Source organism: Berghia stephanieae, chromosome 12 (genome assembly GCF_034508935.2).
Source record: "Berghia stephanieae isolate SIO BIC M18660-M18661 chromosome 12, UCSD_Bste_1.3, whole genome shotgun sequence".
In the NCBI taxonomy this organism is placed as follows: Eukaryota; Metazoa; Mollusca; class Gastropoda; order Nudibranchia; family Aeolidiidae; genus Berghia; species Berghia stephanieae.
Genome location: NC_088371.1, coordinates 6,794,043 through 6,814,694, shown reverse-complemented (window position 1 = coordinate 6,814,694; position 20,652 = coordinate 6,794,043). Strand labels below are relative to the sequence as shown.

Here is a 20,652-nt window from a genome sequence, read left to right as displayed (position 1 = left end):
GACGACACTGCAACTGACAAGGTCTACAAAAAGGTATGCAGACTCAGATGAATTGAAAATAAGCATCGCATACATTGCGAGGAAATGAATCTAAATGGACAGAAATTGGTAGGGGGTTAGGATATCTCATACTCCTAGAAAGAAATCCATCTTGCAGTTTCCCCATAAGCTGAATACACAATACACGGAGGACTTTTTTGTCTTGTCTTATGACGCTCGGCAACACATTTAGGTCATTTCAGCGCCAGTAAAAAGGAAGAAGGTGGGACAGCTCGCATTTTTTAAAGATATAAAATTAAAAGACCTTAATGCCTCCCATGATGGGAGGTCAAAGTGTCCCACCAAGCCAAGGAGGGTCTATGGAAAACCTTGTCTCATCCCATAATGAGGACACAGTCATAAGCAAAGGCCAAATTGACAAAAAATAAAGGATAGAGAAGAAGCAAAGGAAAAATGACTAGAGGTGACAAAAGACAAAGAGCAACCCCAGCCCTTCATGAGAAGTCAGAGGTTAAGACCCCACCCTCATACCCAGAACAGCAACTCTGCACTGTAATTACAAAGTAGAACAATAACGAAAATAAATAAGGTTGGGCGACGACTTAGACATCACCTATTTATTATCATGCTTCCATGAACAAGATGTACAGGGACACACACGATGGATGGACAACACAACAATAAACAATGGGTGGAGGGAGGCGGGAACGATGATAATGAGATATGAACGATGTGAAACGGGAGAAAATGAAATTTACAATGAAAAGTGGTCCATAAATATAAAAACCAAAAACAATTTAGTATTTGATTGCAAGTGAAAAAAATAATTAAAAAATAAAGAACAAAACTTAAAAAATCAAAAAAAAAACCCCAAAAAACCAAAACAAACCAGCTCAGGATAAAATACAGGACATCTAGTTAAAAAATATAAAATAATTAACCCTCTAAATTATCTTCTCAAGTCTCCCAACTGTACATAAACAAATCTGTAAGCAGTCTCAACAACGTAAAAATTTTAATTTAAATATATACAAACGAAATTTAAATAAATAAAGTTGGGATGACTGTCGAAAATTTTTTTTAAAACATAGACCGCACTACACTGACTATACTTTTTCTTAATCTATTTAAAACAATAAATATCCTTACTCCTTGACAGTTGTGAGGAAGTGGATCTAACTTGGAATTCGAGATGAATAGATAGGATAGGACTGCTTTTGCTAGGCTGAGCCAGGCGATACCCTATCTAAACCCTGAAGACTGATACACGACTGCTTCCCTGTCTATCTTCCTCAATTTCCTTACACTGATTCCTTATTCTGCTTCTTCATTTCCTGCCTAAATACAAAGTGGGGAAAGGAAATTCAAATGTTATTACTTGGGCGAGAAAATATCAAGTAAAATCATTCATATCATAATGCAGCATAACATAATCCAGCTAAACCTAAGGATCTACAACCCATCAAAGTACTAACCCAAAGAGATAACTGAAATGACAACTGTAACCCTATCTACATCTGGCTTCACCATCCTACTGCGAACTTCACCTTAACATCCCCTACATAATGATGTCAACCTCACACCTGCCTACTTGAGAATCTCAAAATCAGTAACAAACACAAAATTCAGTCACACATCCTAAGATTTCAGTACTACCCCCCCCCCCCCCCCCCCCCCCCCCCAAACCTGCACACAACCTTTTATATGTAAAACATTGCGAATTAGCCAGCGACTCAGCTATCATGAGAGTGAACTGAGCAGTAGCCTTTACAACTTTTAGGGAATATTTTTCTTCTTAAAACTACGGTAACATAAAAAATAATTTTTTCTTTAACTCTGCCACCAAATTGCTGTGAAATCAAAATCTGCAATTGTTATACATATCCATGTCTGTAACTGTGACCTAAATTCCATGACAATTACAGTTGGACTGTAAAAGTAGGCAGATATGCGTCAACCTATTAACCCCCCCCCCCCCCCCCTTTAATCCATAACAATTCTATCAAACCTTAAGTCACAAGAAAAGATGGACAGGACATCTCAGAACAGCACTGGCCACACTTTGACTGGGCCTATTTATTTCCAGTAACGGTCACAATATTCCAGTAAAGCCCACTACCACATGGCAGTGAAGTCTGTATTATCCATATGGCTTCATTATCCATTGAATTAGCGGCAATCCAGAATCAAATAAATTTCCAAAAATGCATAATTTATCTGACCTGGGACCACCAAGGGCAAATTCAACTGAAAAGAAACCAACCCAACCCCTATGGATTAGAGTACATGACACTCAAAATATGGCAAGTGCTGAAATAGGATTACTTACCTGATGTCATGTAAATTTTTTTTTTGTTTTTTTTTTTGAGTGTAAACGAACAGATCTAATAAGGGCGAGATCCACCACGGCCACCTCCAAATCCACCACCACCAGATCCATAGCCACCTGCCACAATGAGTGGATAAAAGAAATGTGGTCAATGACATGTAACATTTATTTCCTAATGGAAAATGTCAACTATCAAATAAAATATGCAAACAATATTCACCAAAAACTGGCAGATCTCTGCAGTTAATTGAAAGGGATTCGAATTTTATTAAACTATCTGAAATACCCATGTTATCGCTCACTCACTGAAACCAAATACAGAAAGTGCCCAATACCTACATAAAAAACACTGATAAATTTTTTATTGTTTTAGTTAAGGGTTTCTGGCGCTATTAACACATTTAGGTCATATCAGCACTAGTAAAAAGGAAGAAAATAGACAAGTAAAAAAATTACAGATTTGCAATTTAAGGTAAGAAAAGGTAAGACAAAGGAGGATTCAAATAGAGAACAGATAGAATCACCTAAAATTCTCATCTATACACATGCTCATGATCCCACTAAAATGTCTACAAACCATGTAATTCAAAACAAAAAAAATTGAACAGTATATAACACAGAGATGATTTACAAGTGAAGGACCCCAGCCAGAACAAAACAATGAAATCCCATTTCAAGACAAAGAGCAACTCAGAAAACAGATATAGGGGAAAGAGACACCAAGTGACATCCTGCCTGCAATGGCAGGTAAAAAAAACCCTGACAACCTCACCCAGAAGTTGTTTCATTCATTCGTGTCTTGTTAACAAAGGAGAAAGCTGATATGTTCACAAGTCTTCACAAATTAAATTTAAGCTTCTATACCATTTAACATTAATATTCATTTCTTGTTGCACCATACCTCCATAAGGTCCCTGTCCACGAGACGAGTAGCCACCACCACCGCCACCCTTCATGGCACCACCACCATAATCGTTACCATAGCCGCTGCCAAAGCCACCGCCTCCACCCATACCACTGTTCCAGTTGCCTGTGAAGTAAATATTTCAAGAAACAGGATCACATTGACGTTCCATACAAAATTAAAACTGATTTCTAACTCAGCACTCAAGTGGTTGAGAATTCATTAAAGCCTTTTAAAAATTTTCTAAGGGTTTTACGGCGCGCGCAACACAATTAGGTCATTTCAGTGTAAAGGAAGAAAATGGGATAGTAAAAAGTTCTAGAATTACAATTAAAGTAGCCAAGGGATCAGATGTAAAGTCCAAGAGCATACAAATTCAAATATTCGTTCACCATTCAGTCAGTATGGTGTATCAAGACCTTGCTCAGAGATCTAGGTGGTAGATTGTTTCAGATCAGGAGTCAGAAGCAAATATTGAGGAATCATCATAGCAAGAATACATATAATGTGTAACTATCATTCCTTTCCTACAAATCATAGCATTCAGAGAATAGTTACAAATTGGGAAAACATTGACACATAGACATATGAAAGAACAAAGTCCGAATTATGTCAAATCTCCATGCATTGATTAATAACAACTGTTATTGAAATGCATACTATCAGTGTTTGAGATTACCTAAATGTCTCACCCAGACACAAGCACAGGTTCTCACTAAGAGGAACACACATCATTATTGACCAGTACTCATTTTACACCCTGATACAGTGAGAGAATGCGAATAAAGAGCCCTTCCTAAAAACTCAACTATGTACTGCTCAGCACAGCACTCGAATCCTGGACCTTTCTGTCCAAAAGTGAGTGTCAAATTCCAAGTGTTAAACAGCAGCGACAATAATCATAAAAATATGGATAATAACACTTACCGTAGTCCCCATAGCCACCTCCACCAGATTGTTGCCATCCCTGCCCATAGCCGCCGCCACCTCCATAACCTCCAGACCCAAATCCACCATAACCTCCACCACCTGAAACAAGAAAGACATAAATTTCAGGATCTACATTAGGGTCGATTCAGACTATTTCTGGAACCCAGCAATGTAACCTCACTCAAGAATAACAGGAATTTTAAAAGCATTATATTCATCACTGTTTAATATGATAAAATCATGAAAACAGAGCGTCAAATGGAATTCATTCTCATACAAACACCATAAATTTAAGATGAAAAGGATATGTCGGACATACCGGGGAGGAAAAAAAAAGTACATAGATACTTTTCCTTGGTGTTCAGGTGGTAGCCCTGTAATTATCCCTAAAAAGCCTTAAGAATTTAACTCTTGCTCAGAGATCTAGGTGGTAGATTGCTCAAAATCACTATATCAGAAGCAAATATTGATGGCTCATCACTGCAAGATTTTGATTATACACAAAATTTGATTACAAAAAATTAACTTTTTGTTTGTATTTTACATTTCTAACTCCTGTGTTCATATGAATGGAAAAATCGAAAAAACTTGTTCCAGTACCACTCAAAGACAAAGACAGAAAGCAACTGAAAACAAATATAAGGGGATAGAAAACAGCAAGTGACCCCCACCAAGGGAGGTCAAAAGACCCCACCCAGTGCTATTGTTTTGTTTTGTTTTTAAGGGTTTTACGGCGCTTGCAACACATTTAGGTTATATCAGCGCCAGTAAAAAGGAAGAAAATGGGATAGTCGAAAGTTCTAGAATTACAATTAAAGCACCCAAGAGAGAGTAAGACAAAGGGGAATTGGGAACAAATAGGGATCAGATGTAGATTCCAAGAGAACACCATCAATGTACTTAGTCTGAGATCACCTATAAGTCTCATCCGGACACAAGCACAAAATCCAACAAGGAAGAATACACTCAAATGCTTACATCATACATTAAAAAATAAATATAATAATACATAACAGAGAGATGATTTACAATGAAAAAAATATCATCTCTCAAAACAATAACTATGCATTTGACTGTTTCCCTCCCAGCCAGGGCCAGGACAAAACCAAGTAATCTCATTCCAAGACAAAGACAAAGCGTGTTGGAAAACAGACATAGGGGGATAGAAGACATAGTATGTACCTCCCTGCCCGCTATGGGAGGTCAGGATCCCCACCCAGACCCAGTGCTATTGATTTAATAAATTATTGTATGAAATGGAAAAGGCTCTATACAAAAAGGAATCTAGATCAGACGTGGGAGGATAAAAATAAATTTCAAAGTAAATTGGTATCCACTAATTATTTATCGAGACAAAATTCTCACCATAACCTCCACCATTCGAGTAGTTCCCTTGACCACCACCATATCTGCTATCTCTGCCACCACCTCCACGGCCTCCTCTACCACCAGCTGAAAGTAAGAGAACACATTTATTTGTAAAGAAGATCGAAAATGGATAGATCTATTGCAATTTAAAGGGGACATATATCGAACGTTTCCGGCTCAAAATCCTTCTTCAGCCATGAACAAAAATAAAAAATTAAATACATTAATAAAAATCCAGACAGAAAGCAGAGAAATAACACACAAATTTAAAGCAATGTGTTATGTGTTATTGGCCGAAGGAGGGTTTTGAGCCTGAAACATTCTGTATTTGGTATGGTCTCTTTCAATGCCGTTTATTCACTTTCATTGACTAATTAAAGCCTATGGTGAGAAACAGCCGTGCTCCGGTGAAATTGACCAATTTAATTTTGGCTCATTCAAATAATGTGATCAGCTGACAAATTCAAACATTCGTTCACCATTCAGTCAGTATGGTGTATCAAGACCTTGCTCAGAGATCTAGGTGGTAGATTGTTTGAGATCAGGAGTCAGAAGCAAATATTGAGGACTCATCATAGCAAGACTACATATAATGTGTAACTATCATTCCTTTCCTACAAATCATAGCATTCAGAGAATAGTTACAAATTGGGAAAACATTGGATCAATACATATAGACATCTGAAAGAACAAAGTCCGAATTATGTCAAATCTCCATGCATTGATTGATAACAACTGTTATTGAAATGCAAGGTCAATGGTTTGGTCCATAAACGGAGCAGTGGACTAAATAACTGTAGCAGTAGGAAAACCGAAGGGCATGGCTACTTCAGTATCTTTTTTTCCAAACTGCATCGACAAATTTGCCAGAGGTTACAATTTTGCTAAAAACAAATCCAGCTAGATAACTCAGTGGCTAGTACGACTGCTTGCCCATCTCTCTCAATCAGACAGTATCGTAACAATTGGATCCGGAATTTGACATATTGTTATTGTATACATCTAGCACCTCTCCATATCCATACCATTCCTTTCTCATCATTATTGAAATAAGTGAAATAATAAGTAATGTTGACATGATGAGTCATTATAATAGAATCAGTATCTGAAGGATGGGTCTTCTAGCCATACTCTGATTATATGTGTAAAAGCGGGCAGGCTGAAAATGTAAACCCCCTCCCAAGCCAGGCAGATTTGATGTGAAATCTAGCCTTCGACTTCAATAAAACAATTTATGGATGGTTTAAAACAAATTTTCAAATGTTCTTGCTCAGAGATCTAGGTGGTAGATTGTTTCAAATCAGGGATCAGAAGCAAATATTGAGGACTCATCATCGCAAGAGTTGGAAGAGGAAATGCGACAACAAAAAAAATAATATAAAAAGGAGTAACACTCACAATCCATCTGTTCCTTGGCCATAGCTTTCTTGACCTCAACTGTACGCCCATTCAGATTGTGTTTCTGCTTTACTGTTAAAAAAAGAAAAAGAGATAAAAGCACTGACATGTATGTAGCAGCTTAACCTTGATTTTCAAAAATATAAACCTGGCAAAGACTAACACAAAATTATAATAGAATTTTTAAAATAATAAAACATTCTAGAGCTACAAATTTCAATCATTTTGTCAATCCACAACATGAAAATGCCTCAGAATAGATGCATATGCTCAGCTTAAAACAGATCTACTGACAAAAGAAAATTTTCCATTTCTGCATATGAGGCTGTCACATATAAACACCTAACACGCTACAATAAAACAAAAACAACTATTCAGAAGATCTACAAAAAAAAATAAATGAGATACTAACCCCAAAGCCTAAGAGGAAAACCTCAGGTGGAATTCAGTTTTGTAACCTCTTTTACAGGCTTTATACAAGTCGTAGGTCTCAACCCCCCCTTCCCCCCCCCCAAAAAAAAAAAAAAAAAAAAAAAAAAAAAAATAAACAAAACAGATTTTTAAAAAATGAAAAATAAAAATAGGGTACTTACACACAGCTTTGTCAACAGGGTCATAGTCTGTGAAGGTAACAAAACAGAAGCCTCGAATCTTGCCTGTGGCTTTATCTTTGACAATATCAATCTTTTCAATCTCACCAAATTCACCAAACGCATCTCGCACATGGTCCTCTGTTGTGTCTTCGCTGACACCACCTACAAACATCTTTGTCATGGATTGCTGGTTTGCATCTGCACCAAACTGAAAAGAAAAAAAAGGAAATGGACACATTGTATTCACCCACAATTTTTTTTAACCAACAAGCGTAATCCAATCAGCCTAGGACCACTAAAAATTATATTTTCAGATCAAAATGACAATTACACATCTGATTTTCAAGAAACCGACTCCCATAAAAGTATAGACAATATCAATACGAGAACACTTAGAAAATCAAACTTGAAACCGCACGACAAAAAATCCCAACTTACATCTCTTGGCATTGCACGTTTGGTCTCTACCTCCTTGCCATCAACTGTATGGACTCTATTTTTCTGTGCCTCGTCTAGCTCTGCTGCTTCTTGGTATGTGACGAATCCAAATCCACGAGATCTACAGTAGAAAAAATCCGCAAAATGAAATTGGTGTTTATCGTAAAATGGGGGCAAAGTGAAACAAGGCTTTTGAAACATAAAATTGACAAGCATAAAAATTAGTAACACAAATTGATCTATGTTGTTTCAAAGATGAATGGTGCTAAAAACCACCAAAAAACAAAACATTGTCAATGAAGTGCATTCAGATACAATCATCTTCAATGTCTTCAACAAGACTCAAAGTGAGCTGGGAAGAAATGTCATCAACATACACTCCAAGTTTAATCAATATTTAATTTGAAAATTTAAATGATCTATTCAAAAATATGCTGAAGGAGTTCAGGGTATGTTTGCAGTATACAAACGTTCTTTGATTTATATTCTTACCCAAAAAATTTTAATCAAAAAACACAAAACAAAAAAAACCTGTAAAATACTAGAATCCCTTTTTTCTTTCTTTCACAAATGAATATTCTAATTCTACATATTAAAAGGCTGCGGCTATTCGGACCGAAACCTGAAATAGTCTTATCAAACCCCCAATTTGCTTGTGCATTCAATACGTCAATCGGACCTGAATAGTAGTCAACAACCCCCCCCCGTCTGCGCGAACACACATTGAAGCCACAAGAGGCTTTTTAGATTCGAGTCCGAGTGGCCACTACGATATGAAAAATATCAAGAATCAAAGCAATCAACAGTGTATTCAGACAAGTGGATCTTCAATGCCTTCAAAAGAAGGCTAAGAGAGCTGGGTTAAAGCAAGAGCTTTCATCAATATACACTGTACATCAACATAGCATTTTTTCTAAAAAACTATTGAATAGAGAGAGCACAGACAGGAAATACATACTTCTGATTTTGATCTTTGATGACTACACAATCTACAATTGTACCCCAGCGTGAGAAATGTTCTTTCAAACTCTGTTCTGTTGTGTCGTAACTGATGCCTCCAACAAAAAGTTTTCTGTATCGTTCACTATTTGGATCTTGGGCATCGCTGTCATCACGTCGACCTCTACCACCACCACCGCCACCACCTCTACCTCCTCCTCGACCACCACCAAATCTACCGCCGCCACCACCACCACCAAATCGGCCACCATCATAGGGACCTCCGCCGCCGCCACCACCAAAACGTCCTTGGAACTGGGAGAGAAAAAAAAAAAAAGAAAAAGGAATTGTCAGTTTGCAACAGATTTGCGTCCATGGTAGGTATTTAATTGTAAAATGAATTTAAAGATGAAAAAGGGAAAATTGTACTAAATGATAGAGCGTTTTTAATGCCCTTCATTTTGGAATCAGATTTTATGACTTTTAAAGCCCCGTCCACCTGACTGGGTCATATTAACCTGTTTACAGTTAGAAAATTCTAGTCAAGTACGATGAACCTGCCAATCTAGTCATAGATAAATGCTTTTTTTAAAGGCTATCATTATTCCCAGACGCCTGTCTGGGGATAATAAAAATTCGTTATCCCCAGACAGGGGTCTGGGGATAACCAATTTTTGTTATCCCCAGACACCTGTCTGGGGATACTATCCCCAGACACCTGTCTGGGGATACTATCCCCAGACGCATGTAGCAAGTGGGCAGAAAGATTTTATGCAAAATGCCAAACTAGGCGTGAAAAATACCAAATATTCTGGAAAAAATACTAGTGGTTGTGTCCCAAAACAGTTAATATATCAAGTGATATTTAACACAAGATGAAAGTAAATAGTGATCAAATGTCAAATCCAGCTCTTTTTAAAAAAATATTTTAAAGCAAATGGATCAATGAAATTTCTTTTGTTACTTTGATCTGAAAACGTCAAACTGGCAATTCGACTTATTTTCAACCAGGAAGAAAGTTGTTAATCATCAAATCTGTTCATAGTCCATCAACCATTTAAATTTTCATTACCTACCTACCTGTTAACTTTATTGATCATCTCTTGTTTCTATAATTTGCTCATTCTGGCCACAATTTTGGGGACGACCGGGAATAATTTTTATGTCGCGGACGAATTCCTAGGCCATGGTGTTGTTCGCCCCAAAGCCAAAAACCCACACCTGTTATTTTCCTGTCTGCTTCGCACAAGACAATACAATTTAGTATCACACGTCCACAAAACTAGATCCAACAACATATTTTTATTCGAATCAGAGATGAAAATAACTACCAAAACAAGGAAGCAAAAATGGTGGAAATATGTTTAGCTCATATATGAATTAAAAATATTCCGATAGCGGTGTGGATAGGCAGCTCAGTGGGTAAGGCCACCTTTCATTTTACTCCCTTTAGCTGCACAGATCCGACCCAGTCGCGACCGCCCCCCCCCCCCCCTCCCCCACTCATTTTTTTTTTTTACTTTTCTTTCTTTCTTCCCAATTGATTTTCATTGTTTTCACTTTTGTTCCGAGTTCCGAGCAGGAGTTTTTTTTAATCAGTTGAATTTTTTATTTCTTCGATATTATTTCATTATTTAATTTGCTCTAGATCCATTATTGTTTTTTTTTTTTTGTTTTGGTCAATGATAATAATAAATAATAATAATAATAATAATAATAATAATAATTGTAATATTTGTTATTATTATTACTATTACCATCAAATCATTATTATATTATTATCAATAATAGTATTTTTATTATTAATACTCTTATTATCATACTATTACTATTATTATTATTATTATAATTGTTATTATTATTATTATTATTATTGTTAACACTATTCCCTGCTCCGAGGGAAATCTCTCTTTTTCTTTTTTTTAAAAATATTTTGACCTAAACCTTAGAGTTTTTTGTTTGCTAAGCCTTTATGTAAATGTTCCGTTTCTGAGCATGAATTTCTTAAATTGTTTTTATTTTAAAAACAATTATTGTTTTTATTTTTAAAACAATTATTGTTTTTTTTTCTCCTCTATCTGACCATTTGGTCGCTCTCTGAATATTTCTGTTTGCTTTTTAATTATTTATTCTTTTTAGACACTATTTGAGATCGGAGTGGGGACGAATATATTTGCTTGAAACTAGATAAAAACAAGAGAGAGAGAGAGAGAGAGAGAGAGAGAGAGAGAGAGAGAGAGAGAGAGAGAGAGAGAGAGAGAGTGTGTGTGTGTGTGTGTGTGTAATAATAAAAAAAAAAGAGGGGGGGGGGGAGGATGGATGGGACATTTATCCCTTTCAACGTTCTGTAAAAAGAAGAAGGAACTTAAAAAATAAAAATTTTTTTAAAAAAAAGTGACGTTACCAGGATTCGAACCCACAACGTCGATTATGGTCAAACGTCCAGGGCAGACGACTAAACCATTCGGCCATGACACCCACTTCGAAGTCGACGCATATTGTGTATATGTAGTAACAACTGATTTTAATGTTGGTTAATTTTATGTTTTTATAGATATTTTATTAACTTTCCTTATTTCTATGTGCATCTGGAAACATTCCATATTCTGGAATGTGGATAATTGTTTAAAAGAGCAGAGTTTCACATATGCGTCTGGGGATAATGAAAATTCGTTATCCCCAGACAGGTGTCTGGGGATAACAAATTTTTATTATCCCCAGACAGGTGTCTGGGGATGATCACAGCGTTTTTTTAAAAAAAGTACTGTTCACCTAGAAATCTAGCCCTCATCAAGTACGCCTAGACTTTTCTAGGCACTTTGATTAGTCCAGTCCAGTGGCCACCAATAGGCTCACTGTAAGGTGAAGTGAAACTCGTTTCTTTAAACTTTACTTTTTGCCCTTGCCCCTTAGTGTTGAGTTTGGTCACCATATGGCGTTATTTGTGAACCTATACTATGTGGCTAATTTTGGTATTATTATTTTAAAGGGCACAAATCAAGCTTTCTAACAGTGTATTTCATTCTTAATCCCAGATTATATTGCTCAGAAAGCTAATCAAGTATTAATTTTGAATTATAGAATAAGAACTTTTTTAGCTAGACGTAAGAAGAAACAACTTGCTATTTTACCAGCTTCACAGTCAACTGTGGGGAAGATTATTGTGATAGGTTGTTGTTGTTGTTGTTGTTGTTGTTGTAAGTGTTTGTCATGTCATGACTGTCAGTGTCTCGATCGAGCTGTTGTGAGTAATCTTCATGTGTTCGTTCACTGTCTCCCGCGTAAACGTGACGTCATCATTTCTACCCTTTAAAAGCTCGCGACACCTTTCATTCTTCCTCTTGAACACAGCCTTATTCAAAACAGACATACTATTCGCCTTTCGTTGAATCTTCGCCAGATCCGATCCGCCATACTTTTGGTATGTTATAAGAATCAGGCTATACCGGGACGATTCCCGAAGTGCTCTAGAGCATTTTTTAACCGCCCATATATGTCCTCTACATATATGGAGAACGCCCACTTCGGTGGAGACTTTTTCTGAACTTTTTCCTTATTTTTTACATCGTGAACGAGATTGGGAAATCCGTTCACGACAATTGGCGCTGCGACTAATTTCCGAACCCTGCCATTTTTAAAGTGTATGGTAGCACTCAGTGCACGGGAATTGACTTCTTCAAGGTAAAGAGTTCTTGTAAACAAATTATGAATCTAAAAACTTGTTTCATCTGATTGTGTTGTAAGTATAGCGCCTTGAATTGAGTTCCCCTGGTTTAGTTGTGTTTTTTCATTGCTTAAACCAGAGTGGAAAGCCGTTTATAGGGGTCGGCAATTATTTTTGAACTGGCGAAATTACGATCTCAGCTCAGCTCAATTTTTTCGAGACTTCGAGCTCAACTTTCGTTTATTTTTGCCAATGATATTGTGCAATTGTGATTTCTATTCAACAAAATGGAGCAAAATTGGTGAGTACAATTCAATAATTTTACTTGAGAGTGCATGAGGGCTTAATCAATTCACTTCAAAGAATTAGCCTGGTGAACCATTATTGGGGTCATGGTTTTCACTCCCACACTGATGTCTCAACTAAGATTGGAATTCAACCTGCATGTGAGCTAAATTATTTGCATGTCTACTTAAATACTTTCCAATATTTGACATCAACAATACTATTTCTGTGAATAATATACAAATAATTGGCGCCAAGATTGTTGCTTAACAATCTCACTGTGCTTTTCTAAACAAAAGGTAACAGTTACAGTATCATCTGCCTTTATTTAGATGATCAAAGTCAAAGCTTAGGCAGCCATGTAAAATTGTTTCTACTCACCAAACACAGAAACTATTTTCCAGCTTTACACGCTCCTAAACCCCCTATATATTGGATGTTTCTCTGAACTCTTTACATCCAGACTCTGTAAACATATCCACTTGCCTTAGACACCTGGTAAGTGTCTAAATAGGATAAGAACCACCTCTAACCCTAACCCAGGGATTAAACAGTGAAAATAGTGAAATCTGTCAACTGTGGTGTAGGTGTTGTATACAAGTGAGAAGGGATCTGAGAGTATTCCAAGTTTACAGACTTTATCATTGCTTTAATTGATTTGCATCAACTGGTCTGTCATTTTAACTGAAATAAATAATTATCATATTATTTCAGTTTAATCCAAAACGGATGCAAAGATAATGATTAATGTCATTACTGCTAAGGACCTTTTAAGGTCATCTCGTATAAGCAAGCCTTTGGCTAGAACGCTGCTTGACATTCGAGCACGTAACGGTTTACTCACTAAGGAGGATGTGATAGATAAGATCAGTAATGGTGACATGTTAGAACTTTTTGATTTTTCGGTTCCCGAATCGTGCATTTTTGAGAAACCAGGTGAACATGCCCCTGGTACCTCTCACGACAGTTCCCCAAATAAAATGGATTCGAATGATAATGCGTCTGGTGCTAGAGACAGACGAAGGGAACTGTCTGCGCAGCAGACCCCAACTAAAGCTGCAGGTTCGTATCCTGAACATGACGCTACTAGCAATCCTCAAGAAGGTGCTAGTAGTGTTGCGAACCCGACATTTTGTAACAATGCGAAACGCACCATTCGTAATGCGTGGCACGATCAGCCTACCTAAGACCATTACCCAACATCCTTTTTGGCATCCGACCGGGAGCGGGTTCCTTTCGTTCATGAAGCTAAATTTTGTCAAAATTACATGGACAAGGTGCCTTACTCTGAATGTCCTGAATCTATAACTCACACATTGGACCCACCCTCTCAAGATTTCTCAAACAAGGGTCTCACATCAATGGGCCCGCAAAGAGAGGATTGTGGATATGCAAGAGACAAAGTAAGGCAAACCCGCCGGCTACCACGAAGAAAACCATCTATGAGAAGAACCTTAGAACAGGAGGATGCTCTAATTGAGGCAAGCATGCACAGGGAAAGTCGAGGATGGAGGGATGAGACTAGTTACATGCATTCCTACGAGGCCCCACCTGCGGATCGCAATTCCACAGATCATTATGGAGATATGAGCAGTGGAGGCCCACTTATGCCACCCCCGTCCAAGGTACAGCTGCCTAAATCTATCTCTTTCAATGGGACAAAAAGATGGGATACGTTTGAATATAATTTTCAGAACTTTCTGAATTATCATAATATTCAACATCTCCATGACCAACTATTGTTCCTGGGCCTAGCCCTGGAAGGAAAAGCAGCGGATTATCTCTCACGGATCCATCAGTCGATAGTCTTTACAGACATACGAGATGCATATGACACCCTGAGAAATCGATTTGGTGATCAGCAGCTACAACATGCAACTCTGATACAATTCAACAGCACTACGCAGGCTGAAAAAGAAGATGTCTTAGACTATGTTGACAAGCTATGGGAGTTGGCACTGCAGGCATTTCCTGGACAGTCCCCCCGCAATTTAGAGTCCCAAGTGGTAGCCCATTTTATAACAGGATTATAAGACGATGGCAGCAGTAAGAAGCTTTAACCACTCGAAACCCAACACCTGGGATGAATATGTGCCACTAATTGCTTCTGCTATCCGCAGTTCAGTCAATCGACACACAGGCTACACACCAAACAGATTGATGCTAGGAAGGGAGCTGACAACTCCAAGTGATCTGGTGACACCTGGACCCGCAAGAGAACATGAACTCACTGAGGAGCATGTCATAAAATTACAAGAGAGCCTAGAGCTGGCTCATGAGACTGCTAGAAAAACCCTAAGGACAGAGCTTAAAAGGATGAAACGTGACTATGACCTGAATATCCACGTTCACACCTTCAAAAGAGGTGATGCTGTGTACCTCTTGAATAGGAAAGGTGGAAAAACAGTGTCAAAGAAATTGAAGCCAGTTTGGATTGGCCCCGCTATCATCATGACGGTTTTTTCCCCCTTTGTTTATCGAATTAAGCTAAAAAATAATGAACTGAAAGTAGTCAACCATGACAACCTAAAGCTGTGCACCGACTCCTCATTACCGAAATGGATAAACAAAGAACAGCAGTCCATAATAACGGGTAATGCCCTTACCTATTGCCTTTGCAATCAACCCGATGATGGTGATACCATGATCCAATGTGATAACTGTTTTGAATGGTATCACGGGCGATGTATAAATTTAACGAACCGACAAATGGCTCAAATAGGTCAATATCACTGTCCCCAATGCTCAATGTGAATGAAGTAAAATAACTAATCTTCTTTTTATGCACAGCACCATGAACCGCCAGACTGAGTTCAAAGTCATCCAGCTGATGGCGGAATTTCAGGCCTTTCGGGACGCCCAAGACGCCCAGAAAGGAGGGGACAGACACAATGGCAGGCAAGGCAGAGGAAAGGGTAGAGGCCATACCTCCCCATCGGCCCGGGGTAGAGGCCACGCCTCCCAATCAGTCCGGGGTAGAAGGTATGGATCCCCATCAGAACGGAGGAGAGGAAGGGGTAGAGGGTACACCTCCCCCAGGTACAACTCCCCAACAAAATTCAACTCCCTGCCAGAAGTAGAGTGAGGAAGCCGGTACAGGCCCTACCAAACCCATACCAGACCAGAGGGTTCTAGGGACCACCGGAGAGGCCCAAAGCCTGCCTCACACAACGAGCCTGATCATACCAGGGGTCACCCCTCGGAACCACAGGCTAGACGACAGGCCCCTCGACCTCGAATGCCAGATGATACAAGGGAGAATCCCTGTGAATCAATGGCGAAGAGGGAGAGCCACTCAGACAGCAGTGGAAACGGCAAGACAGCCAGGAGGAATGGGGCCAGGCAAAAGTAATTCCGGCTGCTCAAAGAGGAGAATGCAGCACTCAAGGAGAGCCTAGCCCACATTCGAAATGACCTGAAGGAAACCCAGGCAGAACTGGCCCGCCTGAAGGGAGAGTTTAGGAGCTTTCAGCCTGACAAGTCAGCAGACTTAGATCTGCTCATGGACTTGTCTGAGCAAGAAGGTAAGTGTGTGGGACTTATTGATGCCCATTTCCATTTGGATCGATGGCACAAAGGGAAAAAGGGTCAAATTGACATGTTAGAGCAGTTACTAAAGTTCCATGTCAACCCCGCCCCCTCAGTTGATTTACCTATCCTGGGAGGGATGATAGTCTACTGTGACCCCATAAACTTTCCCCCCGAAAGTGAGCTAAGAGCGCTGAAAGGCAAATTTCCTAACTTTGGCATTGCCATAGGTATCCACCCTTCCCACGCCACTATGAACCGTAAAGCATTGTCTTATGCTATGAAGGAAGTCAGACGGTTGAGTCAAAATGACATTATCCAGGGGTTGGAAGAAATTGGCTTTGATTGGACGAAAAGGGGAACCCAAGAAGATCAGGAACATGTAGTGGGAACACTCATAACAGGTGCAAATCCCCTAAAACCAATAATCTTACATGTCAGAGGGGAAAGTTCTGATAATTTTGGAACCCGAGCATATATGCATTGTCTAGATTTTCTATCTAAGAGGTTAAGTAAAGAACAATTCCTCCAATTGCACTCCTTCTCAGGTAATGGTGTAGTTCTGGACAAGTGGCTCGGTAGGTTTCCAAATACCTTTTTCAGTTATTCAGGCTTAATAAAAGCATTTAAAAGAGAGCAGCTAGAAGCAGTGAGGAAAACCCCAATTAACAGACTCCTGCTTGAAACAGACTCCCCATATTTACCTTTCAATCCCCTGGTAAAGCGAAATCACCCACACTACTTAGGGGAATCTGCTAAGGCCATCGCAGATTTAAAAGGTTTAAGCTTAACTGACATCCTTGAATCCAATTTCAAAAATTTTGAGCATGCATTCAAGATACAAACAGATAAGGGAAGTGCAGCATTCCACTCTGTCATTAAATACTAGCCTAAATATTAAGCTGCACAGAACAGGAATAATCCCTTTACTATTTTGCAGGCTCCTACGGATACCTCTCCCTTCGTGTATATATATTGTACAGCCATACCCAGATGTGGACCCCTCCCCCCTTTGTATATAAGACCGTTCAGGAGGAAGAGTTCGCCCCTGAGGATTTATTTTTTTTTCTTGTGTTTAGTGTAAATATTCCAAACTACAAATTTTTATTGATTTTACTCAACATAATCTTCGGATTCTCATAAGGTAAGAATTTTCCTTTTTCCCCTTATGACTTTAACTATTGAGGTGATGCATGAATTAGAAGGGGGAGGAATGTGGGGAAGATTATTGTGATAGGTTGTTGTTGTTGTTGTTGTTGTTGTTGTGTTTGTCATGTCATGACTGTCAGTGTCTCGATCGAGCTGTTGTGAGTAATCTTCATGTTGTGTTCGTTCACTGTCTCCCGCGTAAACGTGACGTCATTTCTACCCTTTAAATAGGCACTTAAATGAAAATTCAGTTTTCAAATGACAGTATAAAATTTGGTTTACTATGATGCAGTATACCATCCCGATGATAAAACCGTTCGAATTTTGTCTCTAGGTTATATAGAAGCAGAGTTATTCAATTTTTTATGCCTTAAAAACACCCAAAAATTACTATAGGAATCAGCCTGAAATTGGGCACCAGCTGACTGAAAAAAACGAAAGGGGATTCCCCTGAAACACTGTGACGTCACAAGGCTAGGAGCCAATGACCGACGCTGACCACGGCAGTCCAAGCTGAAATGGCGTTACTTTGGTAATTTGAAATGAGTGTGATTTATGGAATGCTCAACTCAAAGGTATCCTGAAGCATTTTGAAAGTTGAATGGTTCATTGGAAAGGAAATGATGAATTTTATGATTATTTATGTTAGGAATTTTTCATGATGATGATAACGGCTTGATTTCTTGCCACTAAAATTAAGCTATCTTTCCATTACATATCTAGGCACTTTGATAAAATTTTCAAACTCAAAATATCTTGATTTGACTCAGTCAGGGGATGGGACTTGAAAAAACATAAAATTTGATACTTTATTTGTTTCTCTACGACCTACGGTTCCAGAGTTATTTATATTTTTCTATGAAATTTTTTGTCAATTTTACAGAGAGAATCTGTGATCTCACTGCTGCCTCAAAACCAGCATCTCGCGGCGATCGGGAAATTTTGAGTTTTACAGTCAACATGGCCCACTTATTGTTTTCAGTAATTTTGTTCAATTAAAAAATAATTGGCAAGTGTTAGGTATCATTTTAATGGATCAGAAAATAAGCTTTATTTTCATATAAATCATTTTATGGATGGAAAGTAGGGAAAAAATTAAGGAAATGAAAAGGGGAAAATATGAGGTTTTTGTCCTAAAAAGTGGGGTTGATGGCGGAAAAAATAAAATAATGAGCGAGTGTATCAATTTTGATGAAATTTGGCAGAGATGTTATTCAATTAATTGTCTATCGATGTATGAAGTATAATTAAAATGTATCCATAATTTAAAAACTTATAATTCAAAAATTTATAAATTTTTATTACATAAGCTTTCTGAGAAATACAATCAGGAATTAAGAATTAAATACACCGTTAGAAAGCTTGTTTTGTGCCCTTTATAATGATACCAAAGTTAGTCACATGGTTCACAAATAACGCCATGGTGACCAAAACAGTAAAGGGTCAAAAATAAAGTTCCAAAAAACGAGTTTCACCTTACAGTAGCTATCGGCGGCATGGATGGAGTTATCAAAGTGCCTACAATATCTTCTAAATGAATTTAAGGAGGGAAACGGTAATTGTACCAAATGATAGGGCGTTCAATGCCCTTTATTTTGGTATTTAATTTATCCAATTCTGTAAATAAATACCAGAGATATCTCAATTTAACCAAGCCATGGTTTTAGCCTGCAGCTCACAAACGATAACTAGCGGTCACACAGGTGAATGGGAGAACTGTGACACAGATTTAGCCCTTCATTTAAGTGCCTACTTTAAAAGCTCGCGACACCTTTCATTCTTCCTCTTGAACACAGCCTTATTCAAAACAGACATACTATTCGCCTTTCGTTGAATCTTCGCCAGATCCGATCCGCCATACTTTTGGTATGTTATAAGAATCAGGCTATACCGGGACGATTCCCGAAGTGCTCTAGAGCATTTTTTAACCGCCCATATATGTCCTCTACATATATGGAGAACGCCCACTTCGGTGGAGACTTTTTCTGAACTTTTTCCTTATTTTTTACATCGTGAACGAGATTGGGAAATCCGTTCACGACACAACAGTACAGTACAGTCAGGAGGCCAACCAATGCCAATTCAATAGTAATAGGCCTCTTACTTCTTGTTGCAATAGAAATGCTCTCTCTCAAACCAACACAAAATATCACAATATTAAATCATACCCATAACTGCATTCGGCTATCTACTTCGGTCCGAGTGAGAGGATATGCACGCAAGTGACAAAATGGCGTGTTGAGTGGAAGATGAGCCGGCATCGGCATTGAACATCATTAGAATTACAGTTACAGGGTAACGAGAGAAAAAACCCATAATTCTGCCCAAATAAAAATCCCAAAAAGGCAGTACCACTTTTGCAAATATTAAAACAAATTACATTTCGACATACCGGCATTCTTATTGTTCAAATTGTAGTTGGTAAAGACAAACGTGCGCTATGGTTGCTCCACGCGAGGAAAGGAAGAGGAAGAGAAAGAACGGAATTGAGCTAAAAATGGGGTCAAAACGCGTCGATTAATGACAGGTTAATGAAAGCTGGGAGATAACCATACAAATAAATATACTTGTAAAGTTAAATATATCATTCAAACGCACGGCCTGCTTGTTGATAAAGGGGAAATCCGGAACGTCCACCCCATTCGTCAGTGTTAATGAACTGGTGCTAAATTTTAAATATCTATTGTTTTTCACTTTTTAAAGCTTTTAGGCAATTTTACTTACATTTCACCCTTCCTTGTGAAAACACATTTAATTTGTAGTCGAATACAGAGTGAAAGAAAAAGAACCCATTCCACGTCACGTGACCAGTGCTGCTCGTTGCAAAAATTACAAAAATAGAATTTCTGGAAGGACTGTAACGAAACTATTAGTAGTAGTAGGCTACCTATTACTATTACTTTGCGCTGGTGTCTCCCTTGAAAAGGCTCCCAACCAGCGTGAACTATAGTCCGTTTCAGGTCCCGTGCGCGCGGAATATCGCAAAGAATTAATATGGTGACGTGATTTTTTACATGCGGGCTTATAATTTAAGTGACGTTACGATTTTTAAATGGTGATATACCAAACAGTTTATCACAATACCGAATTCCTTTGATATATGCAATAAACTATGACTCAAACTTTA

At 38.3% G+C, this 20,652-nt stretch overlaps 1 protein-coding gene across 1 annotated transcript; it reads right to left on the bottom strand.

Annotated features, from left to right (window-relative positions):
* Positions 1 to 585: 585 nt before the first annotated feature.
* Positions 586 to 20,054, bottom strand: LOC144958267 (heterogeneous nuclear ribonucleoprotein A1-like). Its single transcript, XM_078890128.1, has 10 exons — positions 19,918 to 20,054; positions 8,919 to 9,214; positions 7,961 to 8,081; positions 7,523 to 7,730; positions 6,930 to 7,001; positions 5,529 to 5,615; positions 4,161 to 4,262; positions 3,231 to 3,359; positions 2,330 to 2,446; positions 586 to 1,338 (listed from the first exon to the last, which is right to left on the bottom strand). The coding sequence occupies exons 1-9, from the start codon at positions 19,921 to 19,923 to the stop codon at positions 2,385 to 2,387; spliced, it is 1,083 nt and encodes a 360-aa protein (XP_078746254.1). The 5' UTR covers positions 19,924 to 20,054; the 3' UTR covers positions 586 to 1,338; positions 2,330 to 2,384.
* Between the last annotated feature and the right edge of the window lie 598 nt (positions 20,055 to 20,652).

Coding starts and splice junctions, on each gene's coding strand:
- LOC144958267 (XM_078890128.1), bottom strand. Junction 7,731..7,960: donor AACGTGCAATGCCAAGAGAT/GTAAGTTGGGAT, acceptor TTTTCTTTTCAG/TTTGGTGCAGATGCAAACCA. Junction 7,002..7,522: donor CCCTGTTGACAAAGCTGTGT/GTAAGTACCCTA, acceptor TTTTTTTAACAG/TAAAGCAGAAACACAATCTG.